The 19,396-nt window shown below is 46.8% G+C and overlaps 1 protein-coding gene across 1 annotated transcript in view; it reads left to right on the top strand.

Annotated features, from left to right (window-relative positions):
• The window catches only part of Rpa1 (replication protein A1), a 53,546-nt gene extending 37,924 nt beyond the window's left edge, over positions 1–15,622 (top strand). Inside the window, exons 9-17 of the mRNA XM_006977382.4 lie at positions 777–845; positions 971–1,163; positions 1,298–1,437; positions 1,761–1,909; positions 4,358–4,490; positions 7,582–7,758; positions 9,863–9,970; positions 13,304–13,390; positions 14,631–15,622. Of these exons, the coding sequence (XP_006977444.1) occupies positions 777–845; positions 971–1,163; positions 1,298–1,437; positions 1,761–1,909; positions 4,358–4,490; positions 7,582–7,758; positions 9,863–9,970; positions 13,304–13,390; positions 14,631–14,729 (1,155 nt within the window). The 3' untranslated portion in view covers positions 14,730–15,622. The remainder of the gene's footprint in view (positions 1–776; positions 846–970; positions 1,164–1,297; positions 1,438–1,760; positions 1,910–4,357; positions 4,491–7,581; positions 7,759–9,862; positions 9,971–13,303; positions 13,391–14,630) is intronic.
• Positions 15,623–19,396: the final 3,774 nt, after the last annotated feature.

Genomic DNA, 19,396 nt, shown 5'->3' with positions numbered 1-19,396 from the left:
CGGGATCGGAAACTCTTTTCCTGCAGCTTGTCTGGATAAGATTTCAGCCATTTCGTCAAGTTTCTTACCCATCTGTAACATATTGCCTGACAGAAAAGTAACAGTGAAATCAAATCGAGAGCACCTTGAAAGCATGACTTGTTAGAGCGTTTTTGGCAGCAGCTCCTGACTGTGAAGTACCCCATCATTTAGGTTGCAGGCGTGAGAAAGACGGACTGCTGAATCATCGGGGTTCAGCACGCTTTCCCGTGGGCTTGGAGCCTGTCATTCAGGATCCAGAACTTCTTGTTTTCATTATTGGAATATTAAACTCTTCCTCTTAAAAATGTTTTAGATAACATTTTAAAAATTATTTGAGAGAGAGTGTGAGTGTGTGTGTGTGTGTGTGTGTGTGTGTGTGTGTGTGTGTGTGTGTGTATGTGTAAAGGCTCGAGAACAACTTGGTGGCCTTCCACCTCTACATAGGTTCCAGGGATTGGGGTGGCCAGGTTTGTTTGCACAGCAGGGGCCTCCCTTTATCTGCTGGGCCATCTTGCCAGCCTCCTTATTTACATTTTTAACTGAGATGGTTCAGTCATATCCATGGGCTCAGCTAGGTGAACTTCTCTTGTTTTATCAGAACTGATAGCTTGAAAGTGTGGCTGTGTATGCAGGTTTCTGGAATGTCTGCAGCCCTCTGGGGTCTCTTTACACTCGAGTGCTGCACCAGAGATGTTATCTCAGTGCTGTTCAGTGTCGCGCAGCACAGTTCCAGTGTGCTCTCCCTTGCTTTGCAGGGTGAAATCAGAGCGACTGCTTTCAATGAGCAGGTGGACAAGTTCTTTCCCCTCATCGAAGTGAACAAGGTAAGACCGCGATGAGTGGGAGCCGACATCAGGCCAGTAAGGGCCGTGAGCACAGTGGGCAGGTTGCATTGTGGGAAGGGTTTTGATGGAGTCACCAGCACTCCCTGACTTGGCCTCTTTTGCAGGTGTATTATTTCTCGAAAGGCACCCTGAAGATCGCTAACAAGCAGTTCTCGGCTGTTAAAAACGACTATGAGATGACCTTCAATAACGAGACTTCTGTCCTTCCCTGTGAAGATGGCCATCACTTACCCACCGTTCAGTTTGATTTCACAGGGATCGGTGACCTAGAGAGCAAGTCTAAAGACTCACTTGTAGGTCCGTCCAGGGTGGAGGGCGAAGCGTGGTGTTTGGGGTGGTGCCCAGCTAACACACTTGCCGGGCACCCCCGGGGTGTGTTTGAAGAGGGGCCTTGAACTGTGCTGCCACACACAGGCTGTTTCGTGTTTCAGACATACTCGGGATCTGCAAGAGCTATGAAGAGTCCACTAAAATCACAGTGAAGTCTACCAACAGAGAAGTTGCTAAGAGAAACATCTATCTGATGGACATGTCAGGGAAAGTGGTGACTGCAACTCTCTGGGGAGAAGACGTGAGTCCTTGCGTCGACAGTCTGGGGGTGCTTGTCCCTCTGGGCCGTGGGGCTTTAGCTCCAGAGGGACAAAGGGTTGTGCCGTCCAGCATTTACTTGAAATCCTTTACTTGTGTGAAATGATCGGTTACTTCAGCTTCCCGCAGGGGAATGTCCCTTACTCTCCCTCAGGAAGGAGAGATAGATAAGTTTCATGGAAGTCTGAGCAGCTTCGTGAGTGTGAGGTCTGTCTTACAGAGTCCACATACATCGACAGTATTCACTGCTGCTGACTGTTCTCCATGAAAATGCCAGTGATGCTTGCTGTGTGCTTTGCTTTGCAGGCCGACAAGTTTGACGGGTCCAGGCAGCCTGTGATGGCTATTAAAGGAGCCCGGCTCTCTGACTTTGGTGGGCGGAGCCTCTCTGTCCTGTCGTCTAGCACTGTCATTGTGAATCCTGACATCCCAGAGGCCTATAAGCTTCGTGGATGGTAGGTTTCGTGGACCTCGCTAAGCGGTCACTTGGGCTCAGGCTTTGAGAAGAGCTGATTTCCACCAGCATGTGAGCTTCTGCCGAGCCTTTGCTATGGAGTGCAGTGGTTCCTGTATTTCTTGGAGGCATTATGCCTTCTGAGATGGTGGCCTGAAGCCCTTAAACTGACAAACCCATAATCCCCGATGAACCTAGAGAGTCAGAGAAAGCAATTAGAATGTAAGTACTGCGTGCTGACCTTGATCCCCGAAAGCCGGGTACGGCAAGGCTTTAGCAGCTGCACGCTGGAGGAATGTGTCCAGAGCATCTTTTGCTCCTAGGTTTGAGCTGTGGGCAGCTGATGTGGGGGTAGAATGTACTTTTTCACTCTGTGGAGTCTCTGGAGCTGGTCACATCTCCAGTGATGTGTATTCGCTGGTCTCGTACAAAGCATGGTGGGAACAATGGGCTTTTTGTTGGCCTTACATCGTTATTCCCAAAGCACTCAAGAGATGAGGAGAGCTTGTTAAAATCCCCACACCGTATCTAGTTTTTTAAGGCATTAAAACTCTGCCTTAGAAGAGCACTTCATCCTGAGAATGTCATGTGAAGAATTGATGTGGGCAAAGAGAATACTTTACCCAGCCCAAGCTTAAGTCATTTGTATAGCTGTAGTCTGCGAGGGGGGAGGGGAGGAATAGGGGGCGGTTTCCATGGAAGCTGTGACTTAGAGTTTAGGGAACTCAAGAAATAGCTTATATTTTATGCTCCTCATTTTTGTTTTGAGTTTGATATACACCAGTAACAGTAATATTTGATAGAATAATTTGATAGAACATCTCCTGGAGTATCTGTATCACCTACTCCACCCTTGTCTACATCCATCTATTTAACTGTGCTGAGAGCTAGCATTGCATTATATGACAGAATCCCATAATAGTCTAACTAGGAACAATCATGTTGTTGGTTTGTTTTTGTTGGTTGACTTTCTTCCAGGCTCTGAGCACAACTCCAGGTTAATTGCATGCCCACATTAAGGTGTTCATATTTCACTGTCAGCAACTGATCACAGAAAACACAGAAAGGCATGTCTGTCCCCTGAACAGAATATCCTGTCATTGATCTGTGAGAAATCCAGTGCACACACTCCACCCAGACAAACATTAGCAACGTTTAGATCTTGGCACTGATGGGGTGGAATTTTGTTAGAAGAAGGGCTGCCCATCTCCTTGCTCTGTTTACTCCTGATGAGCTGTCTTTGGTGGCAAATGTCTTGGTAAAGTTTTGGAAACTGTAAACTTGTGCGGCTAGTAGTGAAGCAGATTATGGACTCCATCCCCTGTCAGATGTGGCTGCTTGCCTTATGGTCAGACGGTGGCGACCTGTGGCCTAGGGCAGCGGCCACTCTGGGTGGTCTCTTTTTTTTTTTTTTTTTGGTTTTTTGAGACAGGGTTTCTCTGTGTAGCTTTGCGCCTTTCCTGGAGCTCACTTGGTAGCCTAGGCTGGCCTCGAACTCACAGAGATCTGCCTGGCTCTGCCTCCCGAGTGCTGGGATTAAAGGCGTGCGCCACCAACGCCCGGCTGGGCGGTCTCTTTTTAGGGCGTCAGTTCTGTATGTGGCTAGCATACAGTTACCTACCACTTGGGTGTTTGATATATTTGTGTTTTTTTGAGTCAGGGTTTCTCTGTGTAGACCAGGCTGGCCTGGAACTCAGAGATCCGCCTGCCTCTGCCTCCCAAAGGCTGGGATTAAAGGCGTGCACCATTGCACCCTGCTCGTATGTTTTTAACCTCAGCCTCACTGCTCTGCCCCTTGCATGTTCTTGCTGCCTTCTGCCTGGTCTCTCTTCCTCCACGGTAGCCAGTGGATGGTCAGGAGGCTCGGCAGTGTAGTGAACTGACCTCGGGTCCATGTTGGTCTTTGAACAGAGTGCAGTCAGTTTTAATAATAATGTTATATAAATGAATTTAACCTTGGTATTTGCATAAACAAATTCTCACTGAAAAAACGAATCTCTAACAAGGCAGATAATGCCTTCTGATGAAGTACGTTGAGTTCTATGACTGATTAGGCTTAAAAGATTTTCCGCCATGAAAACAGTTTTGGCTGACTCATGAAACAGAAATGTCCCTTTTCATCTGATACATTTCAGTGATTGAGGTGAAGGCTCGAAGCCCGGGGACTGCCAGTATTTCTTCTGTTGCTGACTTTGGTCACAGTGTTTGATATGCAGCCCAGTTTGGGGAAGGGGTCTGTGGCTCTTTGGCATTGTTTATACTGAAGCTGGGGGGGGGGGTCCATCAAAGCCAGTGAGATCAAAAGGAAGGCCATTGCATTTCTTCAGTGGACTAAGGTGTGTCGGGCCCCAGGTGAGGGTAGAGCGCTCCTGGCTGGTATATCCACACAGCACATTTGAGAAGGATGCAAAGTTCCTGTCACCATTGCTTTTTTTTTTTTTTTTTTAAGGTTCGACTCAGAAGGACAAGCCTTAGACGGTGTTTCCATCTCTGACCTCAAGAGTGGAGGCGCCGGAGGGAGCAATACCAACTGGAAGACCTTGTATGAGGCTAAATCGGAGAACCTGGGCCAGGGTGATAAGGTACCTTACATCTCACTTCACAGAACACCAGAAAGCGAGCGACAGAGGGTTGTGTTTTTAAATCTGCTTTCAGGTACTAGCTCAGGGCTGTGTTCTCATCTGGGACCCCAGAGCCTTGGTAGCCCCAGAGCCCTGCTCCAGAGCGCCAGTTAACTGCTTCTCGTTGGCGTCTCTCAGTCACTGCCGGTGTAGAGGCTGTGTGTGCTGAGGGGTGTGTTGTAGCCTCTGGTGTGAGGCAGAAAAGTGGGAAGAGTCCCTGGATCCTGAGGAAATGGTGATGACCAGACTCTGCAGTGTAGTGTGAACTGACCTCAGGTCCGTGTTGGGTTTTGAGCAGAGTGTAATTGAGGCTGTCCGGCATCAGGCAGCTCCTCTGTGTTTCAGCCTGAGTCGTAGGTGGAGAGCCACTGCTCTCCTGCCAAGGACGGGCTCAGGTGTTTGCCTTTCGTTGCAGCTTCTATTTCAGTGTTTACTTAATGATCGTCTTCCTCCCTTGGCCTAACCTGCGTTCTGTTGGATATTTGAATCATTTATTTCTATTGTGTCCCTAAATATCACTCGCTGCTGCGCTTTATTGTCGTCATATACAGTGTGGGTTTTCTTCCTCACTGTCGCGTCTCGCTGTGCACGCGATCCGTCATTGTCATCCACAGCAACTTATAATACTATTACGGAACAGCTTGAGAATTAAACACTGGCTGGCTTCTGTCTCCCTTGTCACCCAGTGGCTCTCTGAAACTAAAGACAGACAGTGTGCGGTCAGAACGGAGCATACAGGACACCTGTCTGCGGCTCAGGCTTTGAGTCTGCCTCTGACCTGGAAATACAGAGACACTCTTTAGGTGTTCTCCTAAGATTTATTTCTCTACAGCTTCTCTTGACAATTTTTTTAAGTTATGTTTTATTTGGGAGTAGGGCATGCATTTTCCACTGCAATGTATAGAACTCAAACTCAGCTCTCCCTGTGGGTCCCAGGGACCAGACTCACGTCATCCGGCTTGGCAGCAGGTGCCTTCACCCTTGAACCCCGGCACATAGGCCTAAGCTTTCCTTCTCCTCAGTGTTTTTACTTTACGTGTATGAATGTTCTCCCTGAATGTGAACCAGATGAGTGGCTGATGCCCGAGAGGTTCAGAAGAAGGCATCAGATGCCCTAGACTGGAGTTATAGATGGTGGAGAGCCACCGTGTGGGTGCTGGGGAACTGAACTTGGGTCCTCTGCAAAAGCGACCAGTGCTCTTAACGGCTGGTCATCTCTCCACCCCTCAAGCCTTCTTATGTATTCAGTTCTGTGGAGCTGAGGGTTAACCCCACACCTCGTGCATGCTAGGCCAGCTCTTCCACTGAGCTTCCCCCCGCAGCCCTAAAGCTCTCTGAACTAGGCACTAGCACAGTCTTTTTAAATGGCCACATTGTTTTGTCCCTCTGGTCTGAGACATCAAGTAGATCCAGTGTGAGCCAGGTATGATGGCAAATGCCTTTAATCTCAACACATGGGCAGCAGAGGCAAGTGGATCTTTGAGTTCGAGGCTAGCCTGGTCTGTAGAGAGAGTTCCAGGATAGCTAGAACTAATTTTTAAAAAAGCCCAGTGGTTGGAAGCCTAGCTCTGAATTCAGGGTATACCTGGCTTCTGCAGTTACTTGACATTGAACCTGAACAAAGAACATGGACCACGTGAGAGCGTCTGTGTGGGGTCCAGAGGAAAGCAGGTATACAGAGCCCTTCACCTGACTTAGTCCTTCTGCGTTCCTTACCAGGGACACCTCTGTTTACAAGGTCTTGGTCATGGGTACTTAGGCATTCTCTTGAACTTTATTCAGTCCAGGAGTTGCTGGCCAAGGCTGTGAACTCCTCACTGTCTGTCATTGTCAATAAAATTTTATTGTGCTGGGTGGTGATGGTGCATGACTTTAATATTGGAGGCAGAGGCAGGTGGATCTCTGAGTTTGAGGCCAGCCTGATCTACAGAGTGAGTTCTAGGTCTACACAGTGACAGCCAGGGCTACACAGAGAAACCCTGTCTCAAAAAAAAAAAAATGGTTTTTTATTGGATCATCTTCCATTTCATGTTATTGTCTGTTGTCTTCCCCGCAGCAGCAGGTTGAGGAGTGTGCCAGGAGAGACTGACTCAAGGGCTTGTTGGGCCTGAAGTTTTTCTCTGGCTTGTTACAGGAAAAGCTCACTGATCCCTTCAAATAGGGGTAGAAACCACTGTCATTGTATAGAACGGTGTGCTTGGCCAGCAAGGTGACTCAGTGGGTCAGCATGCCTGACCCCAGCCCGGCAGGACACATGGTGAAGGAAGAACACCAGCTCCCACGAGTTGTCCTCTGACCTGCACGCACATCATACAAAACATACATAGACACACAAAAGAAATACGTACATTGTTAAAGTACTATGTGCTGGCAAGATACTTGGCTGTCAAAGGTTTAAAGGCACTTGTCCTGCTATCCTGGAAACCTGAGTTCCCTAGAACCACAGTGGAAGGAGAGAACTGACTCCTGAAAGTTGTCCTCTGGTCTCCACAAGCACACCATGGCACGTGTTCACCTGCAATAGTATACATGTGATCATCATACACATGGAGATACACATATATAACAAATAATAATCATAAATAAAAATGAATTATGTGGCCAGGTGTGGTGGCTCAACACTCTGGAGACAGAGGCAGGTAGATCTCTTGAGTTCAAGGCTAGCTAGTGAGATGCTGCCTTAAAAAAAAAAAAATGTGGGGCTGGAGAGACAGCTCAGAGGTTAAGAGCACTGGTTGCTCTTCCAGAGATCCTGAGTTCAATTCCCAACAACCACATGGTGGCTCACAGCCATCTATAAAAAGATCTGGTGCCCTCTTCTGGCCTGCAGGCAGAACACTGTATATATAAAGTGCCTGAGTGCTGGTTTATTGCCTCTGTGGGTTTGCATGTAGCAAACACAGAGTGAACAATTCTCCGTGACCGGTCTGTGAGCATGGGAACTAGAGTACACGTGCACTTGCCACTTGCAGGTAAGGGCAGCCTCGAGTGGCCTCTTCCAGGCCCCAGTGTACCTTGCTGATTCGGGTCTCGTGATCCTTTTCTCCTGTAGGCGGACTACTTCAGCACCGTGGCGACGGTGGTGTTTCTTCGAAAAGAGAACTGTATGTACCAGGCCTGCCCAACCCAGGACTGCAATAAGAAGGTGATTGACCAGCAGAATGGGTTGTACCGCTGTGAGAAGTGTGACCGGGAGTTCCCCAACTTCAAATACCGCATGATCTTGTCGGTGAGTAGAATGGTTAGTGAGAAGCCTTATTGTGTTCATTGATTGGCTGTCACGGGCAAGACCCAGGGGTGGGGGTGGGGTGAGGGGTTACGATAGAACCCAGGTGGGTCGTGATAAGGAACTCACTGTTCATGTGAGGGAGCTTACTGCTGCCCTGTAAATAAGGAAGTAGGGCCTTTGCCCCGGCTGAGCAGCACTATTCATACTCCTGAAGCTTCTTATGCCCAAAAGTTGCATTGAGCTGCCCTGACGAATGGCAGCCCTCTGTGATGCTGTGTGGTCACAGTGTTCCTGGCGCTTGCCTCCTTACTGTTGTGAAGATGAATGAATTTGAAATTGCATTTCTGGAGAGCAGTAATTGTATCTATACAACCAGCGCCTGTGGTATTTTTCTTACGGATACTCTGTTTTTTTAGAGGAGTGTGCCCGGGTACGATTGTTGCTCTTTACTCGGCTTTGGTTTGATTTGACAGTAATGTGCCACAGCCTTAAAAATGTTCCTATTTCCTGATACAGAAGCCACCTACAGGGAATTTATTCTGAAGCAATAATCAGCAGTATTACAGCTGTGTGAAGGTGTTTACTTTGTAAAGTTGGAGTCAGCTTAAATGCCCCTCTGTTCTGTGTTACTTCCTTTAGTGAAGAGCCACTGTAGTGAGTAGAAGACTACAAAGACCTTAGAATTTACAGCTTTTAGGCTGGGTTTGTAGCACATGTCTGTAATCCTCGTACTTGTAGGTGGAGACAGGAGGATTAGACATTCAGGGTCATCCTCAACTACATAGCAAGTTCAAGGCCAACTGGCTAGCTTGGGCTACAGGAGATCAGGTCTCAAAGAAATAAAACAAAACAGCCAGGCAGTGATGGCGCACACCTTTAATCCCATCACTAGAGGCAGAGGCAGGTGGATCTCTGAGTTCAGGACAACCAAGGCTACACAGAGAAACCATGCCCCAAAATGAATGAATGAATGAACGAACGAACGAACGAACGAACGAACGAACGAACGAACGAACGAACGAACGAAAGAAAGAAAAAACAAAGCAAAAAGAATTTGGGGGTGGGGATGTGGCTGCCAGTGAAGTGGGTACAGAGCTAGGGTGAGAAAAGAAAACCAAAAAGAACACCGTCAGGATGAGGACTGGGTGCAGGTTTAGTTCGGTCCTGGAGCTCACTGGACATCAGCCTAGCCAGTTCCTGAGCTCTGTTCAGTGAGAGACCCTGACTCAAAAGACGATGTGGACAGCAACAGTAGAAGACAGTGTCAGTCTCCTCCGGCCTCTACCACATACACATAATGCAACACACACTGTAAATTTAAAAAAAAAAAAAGTGTAAATGTGAACTCGGCCCTTGGGAGGCTGAGGCAGGAAGATTGTAAGTTGGGCCTTCTTAGACTGCACAATTAGGCTTTGTGGTTTTTTTTTTTTAAATAGCTGAGCATGGTGGCATATGTCTACTCAGCACTTGTGTGTATGGGAGGAGAGTTCAAGGCCAGCTTTGACTACATAGCAAGTTTGAGGTCAGATTGGGTGGCCTTATATGTGTCTCAAAAATCCAAAAGATGCCAGGTGTGGAGAGAGAGAGAATAAGAAAGTAAAATAGAATGAGACGAGCTCACTCTCACTGTTGGGAGCTCATTCGAAACTTCCGGGGCAAAGCCATTGGCATTTAGACGGAGAGCACAGTCTCATGTGATTTGTTGGATATTGTACTAACAGTGAACAACAGGGTGGCTGAAACGGGATGCTTCTTTTTTTTTTTTTTTTTAAAGATTTATTTATTTATTACATATACAGCATGTTTGCCTGCAGGCCAGAAGAGGGCATCATTACAGATTGTTGTGAGCCACCATATGGGTGCTGGGAATTGAACTCAGGACCTCTGAAAGAGCAGCCAGTGTTCTTAACCTCTGAGCCATCCCTCCAGCCCGGGATGCTTCTTCATGTAAGGGGAAACCATCCAGTTGAAGCAATGAAAATTGGGGGCTGTGTGTGTGTGATGGCAGTGTCTTTTTCCCTTGGAAACAGGAAAAGGTCATCTCCTTGGTGTATCTTCCTTTTGTTACTTATTGGCCGAAATAATAGAGAGTTGTGTTTTTTAGGTGAACATTGCAGATTTTCAAGAGAATCAGTGGGTGACGTGTTTCCAGGAGTCTGCGGAGGCTATCCTTGGACAGAACACTGCCTACCTGGGGGAGCTGAAAGAGAAGGTTGGCACGGGTTTATTAATACTGTGATAGTGCACGTGGTACGCCGCTGAGCTGTTTACTGCTTGCTTGTTCGGGTGTTGTGTATGAGTTCTGGTACTGGGCGTCTCACCGGGGTAACGAATCGGGGAACATGAAACAGCTTTCCACAGAAGCTCAAACCACATGTGTCCCTGTCACTGTATCTACACATCAGAGCTGGGGTGCTGCAGTCTAGAGCTACCAGGTGTCTTTGGAAATAACTCAAAGTTTGGCTGTGCTTTTTAACCTAATAAACACCTTTTAGGAAAGTTGAGTCAGACCTTGGAGTAAGTGCACATCCAGGGTACTTGTATTTCAGGTTGTCAGGTGGGATTCTTACAAAGTGACTTTGTTTTAAAGTTCACTTTACATGCCATGCTGATGATTCCTGCCTGTTGTCCCAGCACTTGGGCTGAGGCAGGAGGATCACCAGAGTTCCAGGCCAAGCTAGTTTACGTAGTGAGTACAAGGATAGCCTGGACTGCATAGCAAGACCCTGTCTCAAAAAAAAAAAAAAAAATTATATATGTGTGTGTGTGAATGAGTTGGGACCCTTGAGATGGCTCAGTGAGCAAAGCCCTTGCCATGCAAGCCTGAGGACCCCTGTGAAGGAAGCTGGAGGGAGAACCAACTCCATAAAGTCGGCCTCCGACCTCCGTGTGCACCTGCGGCATGCACACCCACACAGTAAAAACAAACATTAAAAAAAAACAACTTATTTCACCTTTACTAGTTTGCCTTTTTATGCATTCGATTTATTTAATGCAGAGAATGGGTTACTGATTTTGCCAAACATAAAGATACTTGCTGAGTTCAAGACTAGTAAGAGCCGTACCTTCAGGGCCGTGGAAACTGGCATCTGTCTAACAGTGTCCTCTTCCCCTCCATTTCCTCCATGTTGGTTGGACACTTGTAAAGGCCACAAAGAAAAAGAATTGCTATTTGTTTTGATGTGCTTTTCTTCCTCTTTCTGTCCTCGGTTCTGTTGGGTTCTGCCCTTGCCTCCTTTTTAAATTATCCATGAGGTCTCTGAAAATAGGCCCACGAAGTCCTTTTACAGAAATAAGTGGAATTGACTTTTAAAGTGCAATAGTCTTTTATCTGTTTTGCCTGGTCCTCTATTTTCATATCAGATTTTCAGGCTCCGGGCAGCCTTTCAGGATTTTTATGAGCTTATTATAGTTGACTGTTCTTAGCTGGTGAATGAGGACATACAGGACTTCCCTCAGGAACCATGGTGCTCTGGGAGTGTGCATCCATGCTTCCCTTAGCCCTAAAGACTAATGGCATCCAGCTCAAGTTTTTGAAGATTTAACCCATTATTTTGTTTATATGTTGAAAGTCCAAGGAATACTTTTTTTTCTCAAATAACATCTTCAAGAAGAAATCTGTGTGATAAAGCTATTTTCATACCCGTGTGACCTACAGGGGTACTTAGCTTATATGAACTGTTAGTTTTATGTAAAGTTTTAAGTTCATGTGTTTTATGCCTCAGCAGTCTGAGGCAGGAGAATGCCAAGTTAAAGACCAACTGGGCAACTTAGTTAAAAACAGAGGAGGGCTGAGCGTCCCGGTTATATCACCCCACCATACCCCAAAGTAAAAAACCAGCTTTTAAAAAGATTACATTAACCAAATCAGATAGCATTCAAGGAGTGTGAGAAGAGGAAGGCATCCTCCAGCCGCCTCCTGGCATCGCCCACTCCACCCATCTCCTCCACCTGCTCCACATGGCAGTAGCTGCAGAGGCTGAAATGAACGTGTTTCTTCGTAATGCTTTTCCCGTCCAATTCTCTTGTTTTATTTTGAGATAGGGTATCACTCCAGGTCTATGCCAGCCCATGTAGCTGATGCTGGCTTCATGCTCATTATAGTCCTCTAGCCTTGGCCTCCAGAATACTGTGATTGCAAGCATGGGGTGCCATGCCTAGCTTTCCCAGCCTTTTCTAATTATTTTAGTGTTTTTATTATTATTATTATTATTAATGTTAATTGTTATTTTTTAAATTTGAGACTGAGTTCTTAATATAGTCCTGAGACTCACAAATATCCACCTGCTTCTCCAGTGCTGGAGTTAAGGACTTGTGCTACCAGGCCCAGCTCCTACTCAATTTTATTTTATTTTAATTGTTTGTTTGTTTGTTATGGTTTTTTGAGACAGGGTTCCTCTGTAATGGCCCTGGCTGTCATGGAACTCTCTTTGTAGACCAGGCTGGCCTTGAACTCAAGAGATCTGCCTGCATCTGCCTCCCTAGTGCTGGAATTAAAGGCGTGCGCCACCACTACCCACTCACTATTTTTATTATATTTGTGTGTGAGTGTTTTACCTACATGTATATATGTGGACCACTTTCCTGCCTGGTACGTGAGGAGGCCAGGAAGGGCATCAGATCCCCTGGAACTGGAGTTACAGGTGGCTGTGAGCTACCATAAGGGTGCCAGGAAGGGGACTTTTGACTTCTCAAGAGCAATATGTACTCTAGCCACTAGGATATCTCTCCAGCCTCCCCTACCCACTTCTTAATGCACAGTGAGCTGCTGGGTCTCAGGTTTCTTCCCCCACAAGTATTCCAGATCTTAATTGTGTTTCCTAAGAATATTTAAAAATTCTTAATTGCGGCAAAATGAACATAAAAATACCATTATGTGTTGTTTTTCTTTTTCTGTTGGAACCATCTTGAAGTACATGGTGGCATTACCACATTCACAGTCTCAGGCCCCGTCGTCCACATCTTTCCATCTTTCCCTGTCCCCCTGTCCCCCTGAGCGGCGTTCTCCGCTCCTCCCGTCCCTGGCACCAGCGGCCAGGGTTCTGCTTCTGTGGATTTAATAAAGTCTGTTCTCAGTTCCACGCAGTCAGCCAGCTAGGGATCAGAAATATTTGGGGGATAAATTGCACATTTATTGACCATGTGCAGATTATGTTTCCTTATCATTGTCCACCAACCAAGCCATGTAATGCTCACATGATATTTACATTTGGTATTAGGAGTAATCTACAGGAGATTCACAGCATACAGGAGGGTGTGCATGGGTTCTGTGTAAACAACCTTTTTACATAAGGAACTTGAATATCCCTGGAATTCAGTGTCTGATAGAGGTAGGTTCCCAGGTCCAGTCCTCTGTAAATACTGAAGGGAAAACAGTACTCCTAAGTAAAGTGTTTTTAGTAAAAGTCTACTTAAACAGTTTTATGTAATGAAACACCTACAAATTAGTCATTCCTAAGAAATTGCAACCCTCCGGGGTGATAGTTCTCGGTATTTTCAGCCGTCTAATAGGATTCTCCAGCAGTTGCCATGTATTGTTTTACAGAACGAGCAGGCGTTTGAAGAGGTTTTCCAGAATGCCAACTTCCGATCATTTACGTTCAGAATCAGGGTCAAGCTGGAGACCTACAATGTAAGTAAGGTTACTGGGGTGGAAGGCTGTGATGGGAAGTCCCTGTTTGCTGACCACAGCAGCGCTTCAGTGTTAGTGACAGGGAATTACCCACAGGTTCGAGACCTCTGGCCTGCACGCTCATGGAATCTGCCTGCACTTGGGTGCTGTTACCAACTTGTGTGCAGGTTTGGGAGGCGCCTCAGGTTTGCCATCTTGTCTGAACACTGGGGAGAAGATAGTATGGTCTTTTCTATTACAGCCTTAAGAAAATGATGTGTGTGGACTCTTGTTTCCCACAATTTAGGTTCTAAAAATCAGTATATTAAACAGATACCACATGCAGGTAAAAGTACTTCGATGAGTCTTTAAATTAACCCTAATGTCATAGAGTTGCATAGTTGTAATAAAGATCATTTACTGGACAGTCACTGTCCTGGCCCCTGTCCATCTATTATCTCTTGATCCTGTAGCACCTAGATGTAGGCATATAGAGAAGGAGTCTCTGAACCTACCGTCATGGAGCAGAACCAAGATTCTAACCCAGGCGGTCTGACTCCATCCTTATAAATGTCAGCTCATTTAGTAATTACTAAGCATGTAGACACATGACCCCACCCCCACCCCCACCCCGACTTGTGTGCTGCTGGGTGTCACCCTGTTCTGCCTCAGAGGTGCTGTTTAGTTCCTGGAGACAAGCCGAATGAGAATTCTGCCAACTCTCCTGCATCCACCAAGTTCACACATTCTAAATTACCTTCAACTTAGCTATTGGGTGGTTGTGGTAACGGAACGTTGGTGGGATACAGTGTCAAGAAGTTGGGTGGGTTAAGGAAGACTGTGGGGTTATTCTCTCTCCTCGTGGTATGGACAGGGATGGTGAAGGGCAGACCGGCAACCTTGCCCTGAGCTGAAGCAGAAGCCTGCTGCTGCGGGTGCTTTTTCTGGATGAAAGTGAGCTTTTAGGGCGGGTTAGCTAACTGCCCTGGGCCCCCACTGCACCCATATAAAGACAGTAGAGCCTAGAGTCTACTTCAGTGGGATGCTAGGTCTGAGCACATGGTGCCGAGGATGGGCAGAGGGTCTTAGAAGGAGATCTGCCCACTGACCCACCATCTCCAGATTTTCATAGCACTTTCTCTGGGAATTTCTAAATTCCCCTTCTTCCTGCTGGACTCATTGAAGCCACTGGAGCAAAGGAGGTTATCTCCACTGCTCCATGCCAGGCTGTACCACTCACAAAAGGCTCTTCTTTTCAAAGGATGAATCTCGAATTAAGGCCACTGTGATGGACGTGAAGCCCATCGACTACAGAGATTATGCCAAAAGGCTGATCATGAACATCAAGAGGAACATGTGATGTGAGCACGTACTGATGGCCAGAGCTGGAGAGTAAAGAACTGAAGTAGAATGGCTTTCTTCCCACCCGTGTGACAACCCTGTGACAGCCTCACAGTGCAGAGCCCCTAGGGGACACTGGCAGCCTGTCCAGGCCCCTCTTGGGACTCATGGGTCGCCAAAAGACAGTGTGCTCAGAGGGCTGTGTATAAACCGTCAGCCGGCACTCAGCGGGCCTAGAGGTAGCATAGCACCAGCCCCTCCCCCATCTTCAGGCTTTTGTCGGATTTACTAAGATTTTGTTATCTTCAAACAGGAATTATGTCACAAGTAATCGACCCTACTTCGTTTGGATAATGAGATGAATTATGTAACTTGGGGTTTGCTTTTCCAGTGGTGGTACCTTAGTGTCTTAGGTTCCTCCTGGGGGGAGTGAGACTGGGGGAGAATCCAGGTGTTTAGGGGGCGTGTCTCCCTGGAATCAAAGGCTTATTACTCTTTGCAGAGGTACCACATGGTCATTAATGCTTGGAATAGCAAAAGGGTAGAATTATTAATAAAAAGCCTATCGTTAATATCTGAAGACCATCCTTCCTTCGGGGTTTAATAGATTTAATAGACTGAGTCAGATGGGTCTGATATTAATCAAAATTGTCTCTTCTGAGGACGGCTGATAAGCATTGACTTGCTGTCCCCTAGGGACATCCAGGCAACTACAAAGCATTGCTTGAGTTTTCACTTCAATTAATGTTGCATTTGGTGGCTGGATGCGCCATCTTTACCTGTACATTTTTTTTTTCTTGCATTCATATATTTCATTTTTGATTAAAGCTGTGGTAAATAGGGAAAATTTTAGAGAGAATTCCTTTGTTTCCCTTGCTTTGTTTGAATAAACGGTATATCTTTGCTTGTGAATCCGACTTTCTTTGACTGTAAAGGGTTCTTGTAACTGGAAAGCAATTAATTAGCCTTCGTAATAAATAATCACTAGGGAGAGATGTTAACTCATTACAAACTCAGATTAGGCTGAGGCCTGGAGATAACTCTTACTAATGTTAGCACCCCTGAAATGCATCTTTAAAGGAGTGAAAACAGAAAAGGAAAAGCCATTGTGCCCAAGAATGCTGACGATCTGGCACTTTGGGGCTTTATTGATGTTTACACAGCAGCCCAACACCAAGCAGGCTTTGAAATGTGTAGACAGTGAGCGAGGGAGAAAACAGTAATTATGCTACTAGGCTTTTCATTCGGCAAGAGCATGCTTGCTCTGTGTGTTCCTAATCATATTAATTATCTATCTGGTTGCCGCAGCCCACCTCTTGGCATTTGCTGCACATCTCTGCCAGGATCCAGGCAGCATCGCAGTCCCCCTGCAGCTGCAGGCCTGACTTTTCACGTGCGCCCCTAAGCTTGTGGTGACTTGGTGGGGCCCAGGGTCATGGCAGGCACCCAGTGTTTCCAGTGCTTTTCTTGTTGCTATGGCAAAATAGCATCAAAAGCAGCTTACGGGAGGAATGGCTTCTTCTGGCTCACAGTTTGAGGGTACCATCTACCGTGGTGGAGAGGGTGGGACAGCTCTGGCTGTGTTGTGTGTGAGGCAGCTGGTCACATGACATCTGTTGTCAGGAAGCCACTCTTTCAACCCCCGTGCGTGTGTGTGTGTGTGTGTGTGTGTGTGTGTGTGTGTGTGTGTGTGTGTGTGTGAGAGAGAGAGAGAGAGACAGACAGACAGACAGACAGAATGGCCAGCACATGCCAGGGATCCTCCGGTTTCCGAACCCCAGTGCTTTTTAATGCGGGTTGTGGGGATCGGGCTGGGTTCTAACACTTGGAAACACTTTGCCAACTGAACTTTCTTTTCTTTCCTCTTTCTTTTTTTATTCAGTCTGGAGCCCTGGGCCATGAGTGCCACTCATACTCAGAGTGAGTCTTTCCTCAGTTAAATCTCTGGAGAGGTCCTCACAGACAGTCTCCAAAGTTATCCCAAATCCAGTCATGTGGCTTTAAATTGACAACCACGCCCTGTTTTCTCCTTAGCTGGCCTGCTTTTGAAATATGATCTTCCCTATGTAGCCCAGGCAGGTCTCAGGCTTGAGTTTCCTTCCTTGGCCTCTCACACACTAGAAACACAGGCTTCTGCCACTGTCCCTGGCTTGTCTTGTTTTGCTGGGGCAGAGTCTTTATGTGGGTAGCTTCAAGCTCTTTGTATAGCCCAGGCTGGCCTTGAAGTCATGATCCTCCTGCTTCTGTCTCCAGCTGCTGACATTACAATCCTGCACCACATTCCTGGCTCTTCGATGTTTTCTTTTGGAAGGGACTAACAGCCCTAGGCAAATGGCTGGCCTTGCTGAGAACAGACAGACAGACAGACTTTGATTTCAGGGACACAGACTTCCTTACCTTTCCCTCATCTCAAGAGACAGGAATTGAGTTGCGCTTGATGCTCTGGCTGAAGCCTTGACAATTTCTGTGGAGGCCCTTTCTTTCTGACCTTGCTTATAAAGCGCTGACTAGAAAATCACAGTCTTCAGCACTGTTGGAGATTGACAAATTGCAGGTTAGAGATGGTGATCTAGCCTTCAGTCCAGTAACCAGTCTTTCGTATTGCCTACTCCCAGCATTTCCTCCTCTTCCCGGGGCAGGACTGCCGGTCAGCAGCCATGCAGCCTGAGGGCGATGACTCACCGGGCCACTCCAATAAATCTAACACATCTGCACAGCTAACATGAGAAGCACAGAGCTCCATGGGGGGTGGGAGGGATGGACTCCCTCGTGGGATGATGTCTTAACAGAATCCCTACTAAAAAAATCAGATCACCAGCGGAGTGGTCTCAGAAAGTGGTTCCACTGTTAACGCCTGTGAGAGTCCAGGTCCCGAAGGACCTGCCAAAGTAGATTCTGACCCACAGCTCCTTGGCTTGCTTGGACAGTTTATCTGGAAAGGCTGTTTGTGTTCTGATTTTCATCTATCAGTTAGCGATCAATTCCTAGTTTTTGTCCACCGCGAACAAGCGGTAAGCAGTTGGGGGTGGGAGTGTCTAATCATCTTGCCTTTGTTTTAAATAGTTCCTGAATCCCCTCCAGTCTCATTGTATAAGAGGCAGAAAACGGAAGGTACTGATCTGATTTCTGTCCATATTTCCAGTGTTTTATGCCCTCCATTAAAGCCTTGCTAATCTCCAGTGTGCTGTTCTGACATTTGTGAACTTCAGGGTCAAAGGGTCCCCCCCTTCCTTCCCCCACCATTTTTTCCTCTCCTGAGTGGCCTGTCTTTGAAAAGTATAAATAATATTGATCGTGGTATTTAATACACGAATGAAACCCATCGCTATTGACTACATAATTAATATACTGTCGAAAAGTGAAGTTTGGCAGCCCCATGTCTAAAGGTTTATATTGACTTGTGTTTCTGTAGTGATCTGCCTGCCAAAGATTTATTTATAGAAAAAAACCAGTTCCTCTCCCTCCTCGGCACCTGTTAGAAGGACTGTCCTTCCCCTACTAGGTGTGTGTGTGTGTGTGTGTGTGTGTGTGTGTGTGTGTGTGTCTCCTTTCCCTTTTTCTTCCTACCTAACATGGTTTGGAAACCTTAGTCTTAATCCACTCTGTAGGTAGTAGCCTTTATAAGCCACTGATTTTATAAAGCATGACTGGAAAGAATTGCTTCCTCTAAGAGAAAGAAAGAAGGAAGGAAGAAAAGAAAATGACCAAAGTCACCCATAATCCTAACAGCCAGCAATAACCACTTGCCTAGCTGGCCACTGCTTTGTATTTGTGTTACTTTTCCCACCGCTGTGATAAAACACCATGACCAAAAGCAACTTGAGTACGGGTTTGTTTTGGCTGCCGGTTCTAGAGGGCCAGATGTCCATCATGGCAGGGAAAACATGGCCGCCGAAGCGGGAAGCTAAGAGATCACATCTCAGCTGCACACAGGAAGCAGGGAGCTGAGTGGAAGCAGAGCAGAGCTGTGAACTCCCCAAGCCCACACCCAGTGACGTACTTCCTCCTGCAAGACTACCCGGTAAAGGGTCCACCAGCCAGGCGCCAAGTGTGCAGATACATGAGGTTTTACGGGACATTCCTTATTCAAACCAGCACACGGGTGTGTATAAATTGGAGTTGTGGGCCGGGCAGTGGTGGCGCACGCCTTTAATCCCAGCACTCGGGAGGCAAAGCCAGGCGGATCTCTGTGAGTTTGAGGCCAGCCTGGGCTACCAAGTGAGCTCCAGGGAAGGAAAGGTGCAAAGCTACGCAGAGAAACCCTGCCTTGAAAAAACAAAACAAAAAAAAATTGGAGTTGTGAATACGGTTTGGTGATGGAGCCTTGCAGGCACGCATAGGCCCTGGGTTCTCTCCTTAACACCACATTAAAAACAACATGAGGTTAGGTTATCTTATGTCCTTCTGTAACATTCTCAGCACTCCAGAATAGGCCTTTTTTTTTTCTTCTTCTATTTCAATAAAAGTGGATCTGCATTGCTTCAAGTGGGTTTGGCTGTGTGGATGTGTAAATTTATAGGACTGAATCATTCTTGCCAGCTGCTTCTACTTTTTGGCTCGTTAGCATAAGCCTGAGTTCTGATGGGCCCGAGCAATGCTTTGCAGCCCTGAAGGTCCGTCCGTCCGTCCGTTCAGGGACGTCTTGCTCCACGAGGTTCTCCGTTGCTCTGGTCTGGCAGTGAGTCT

Source organism: Peromyscus maniculatus, chromosome 8 (genome assembly GCF_049852395.1).
Source record: "Peromyscus maniculatus bairdii isolate BWxNUB_F1_BW_parent chromosome 8, HU_Pman_BW_mat_3.1, whole genome shotgun sequence".
Classification (NCBI taxonomy): Eukaryota; Metazoa; Chordata; class Mammalia; order Rodentia; family Cricetidae; genus Peromyscus; species Peromyscus maniculatus.
The sequence above is the reverse complement of the archived record's forward strand: the minus strand, read 5'-3'. Positions and strand labels throughout refer to the sequence as shown.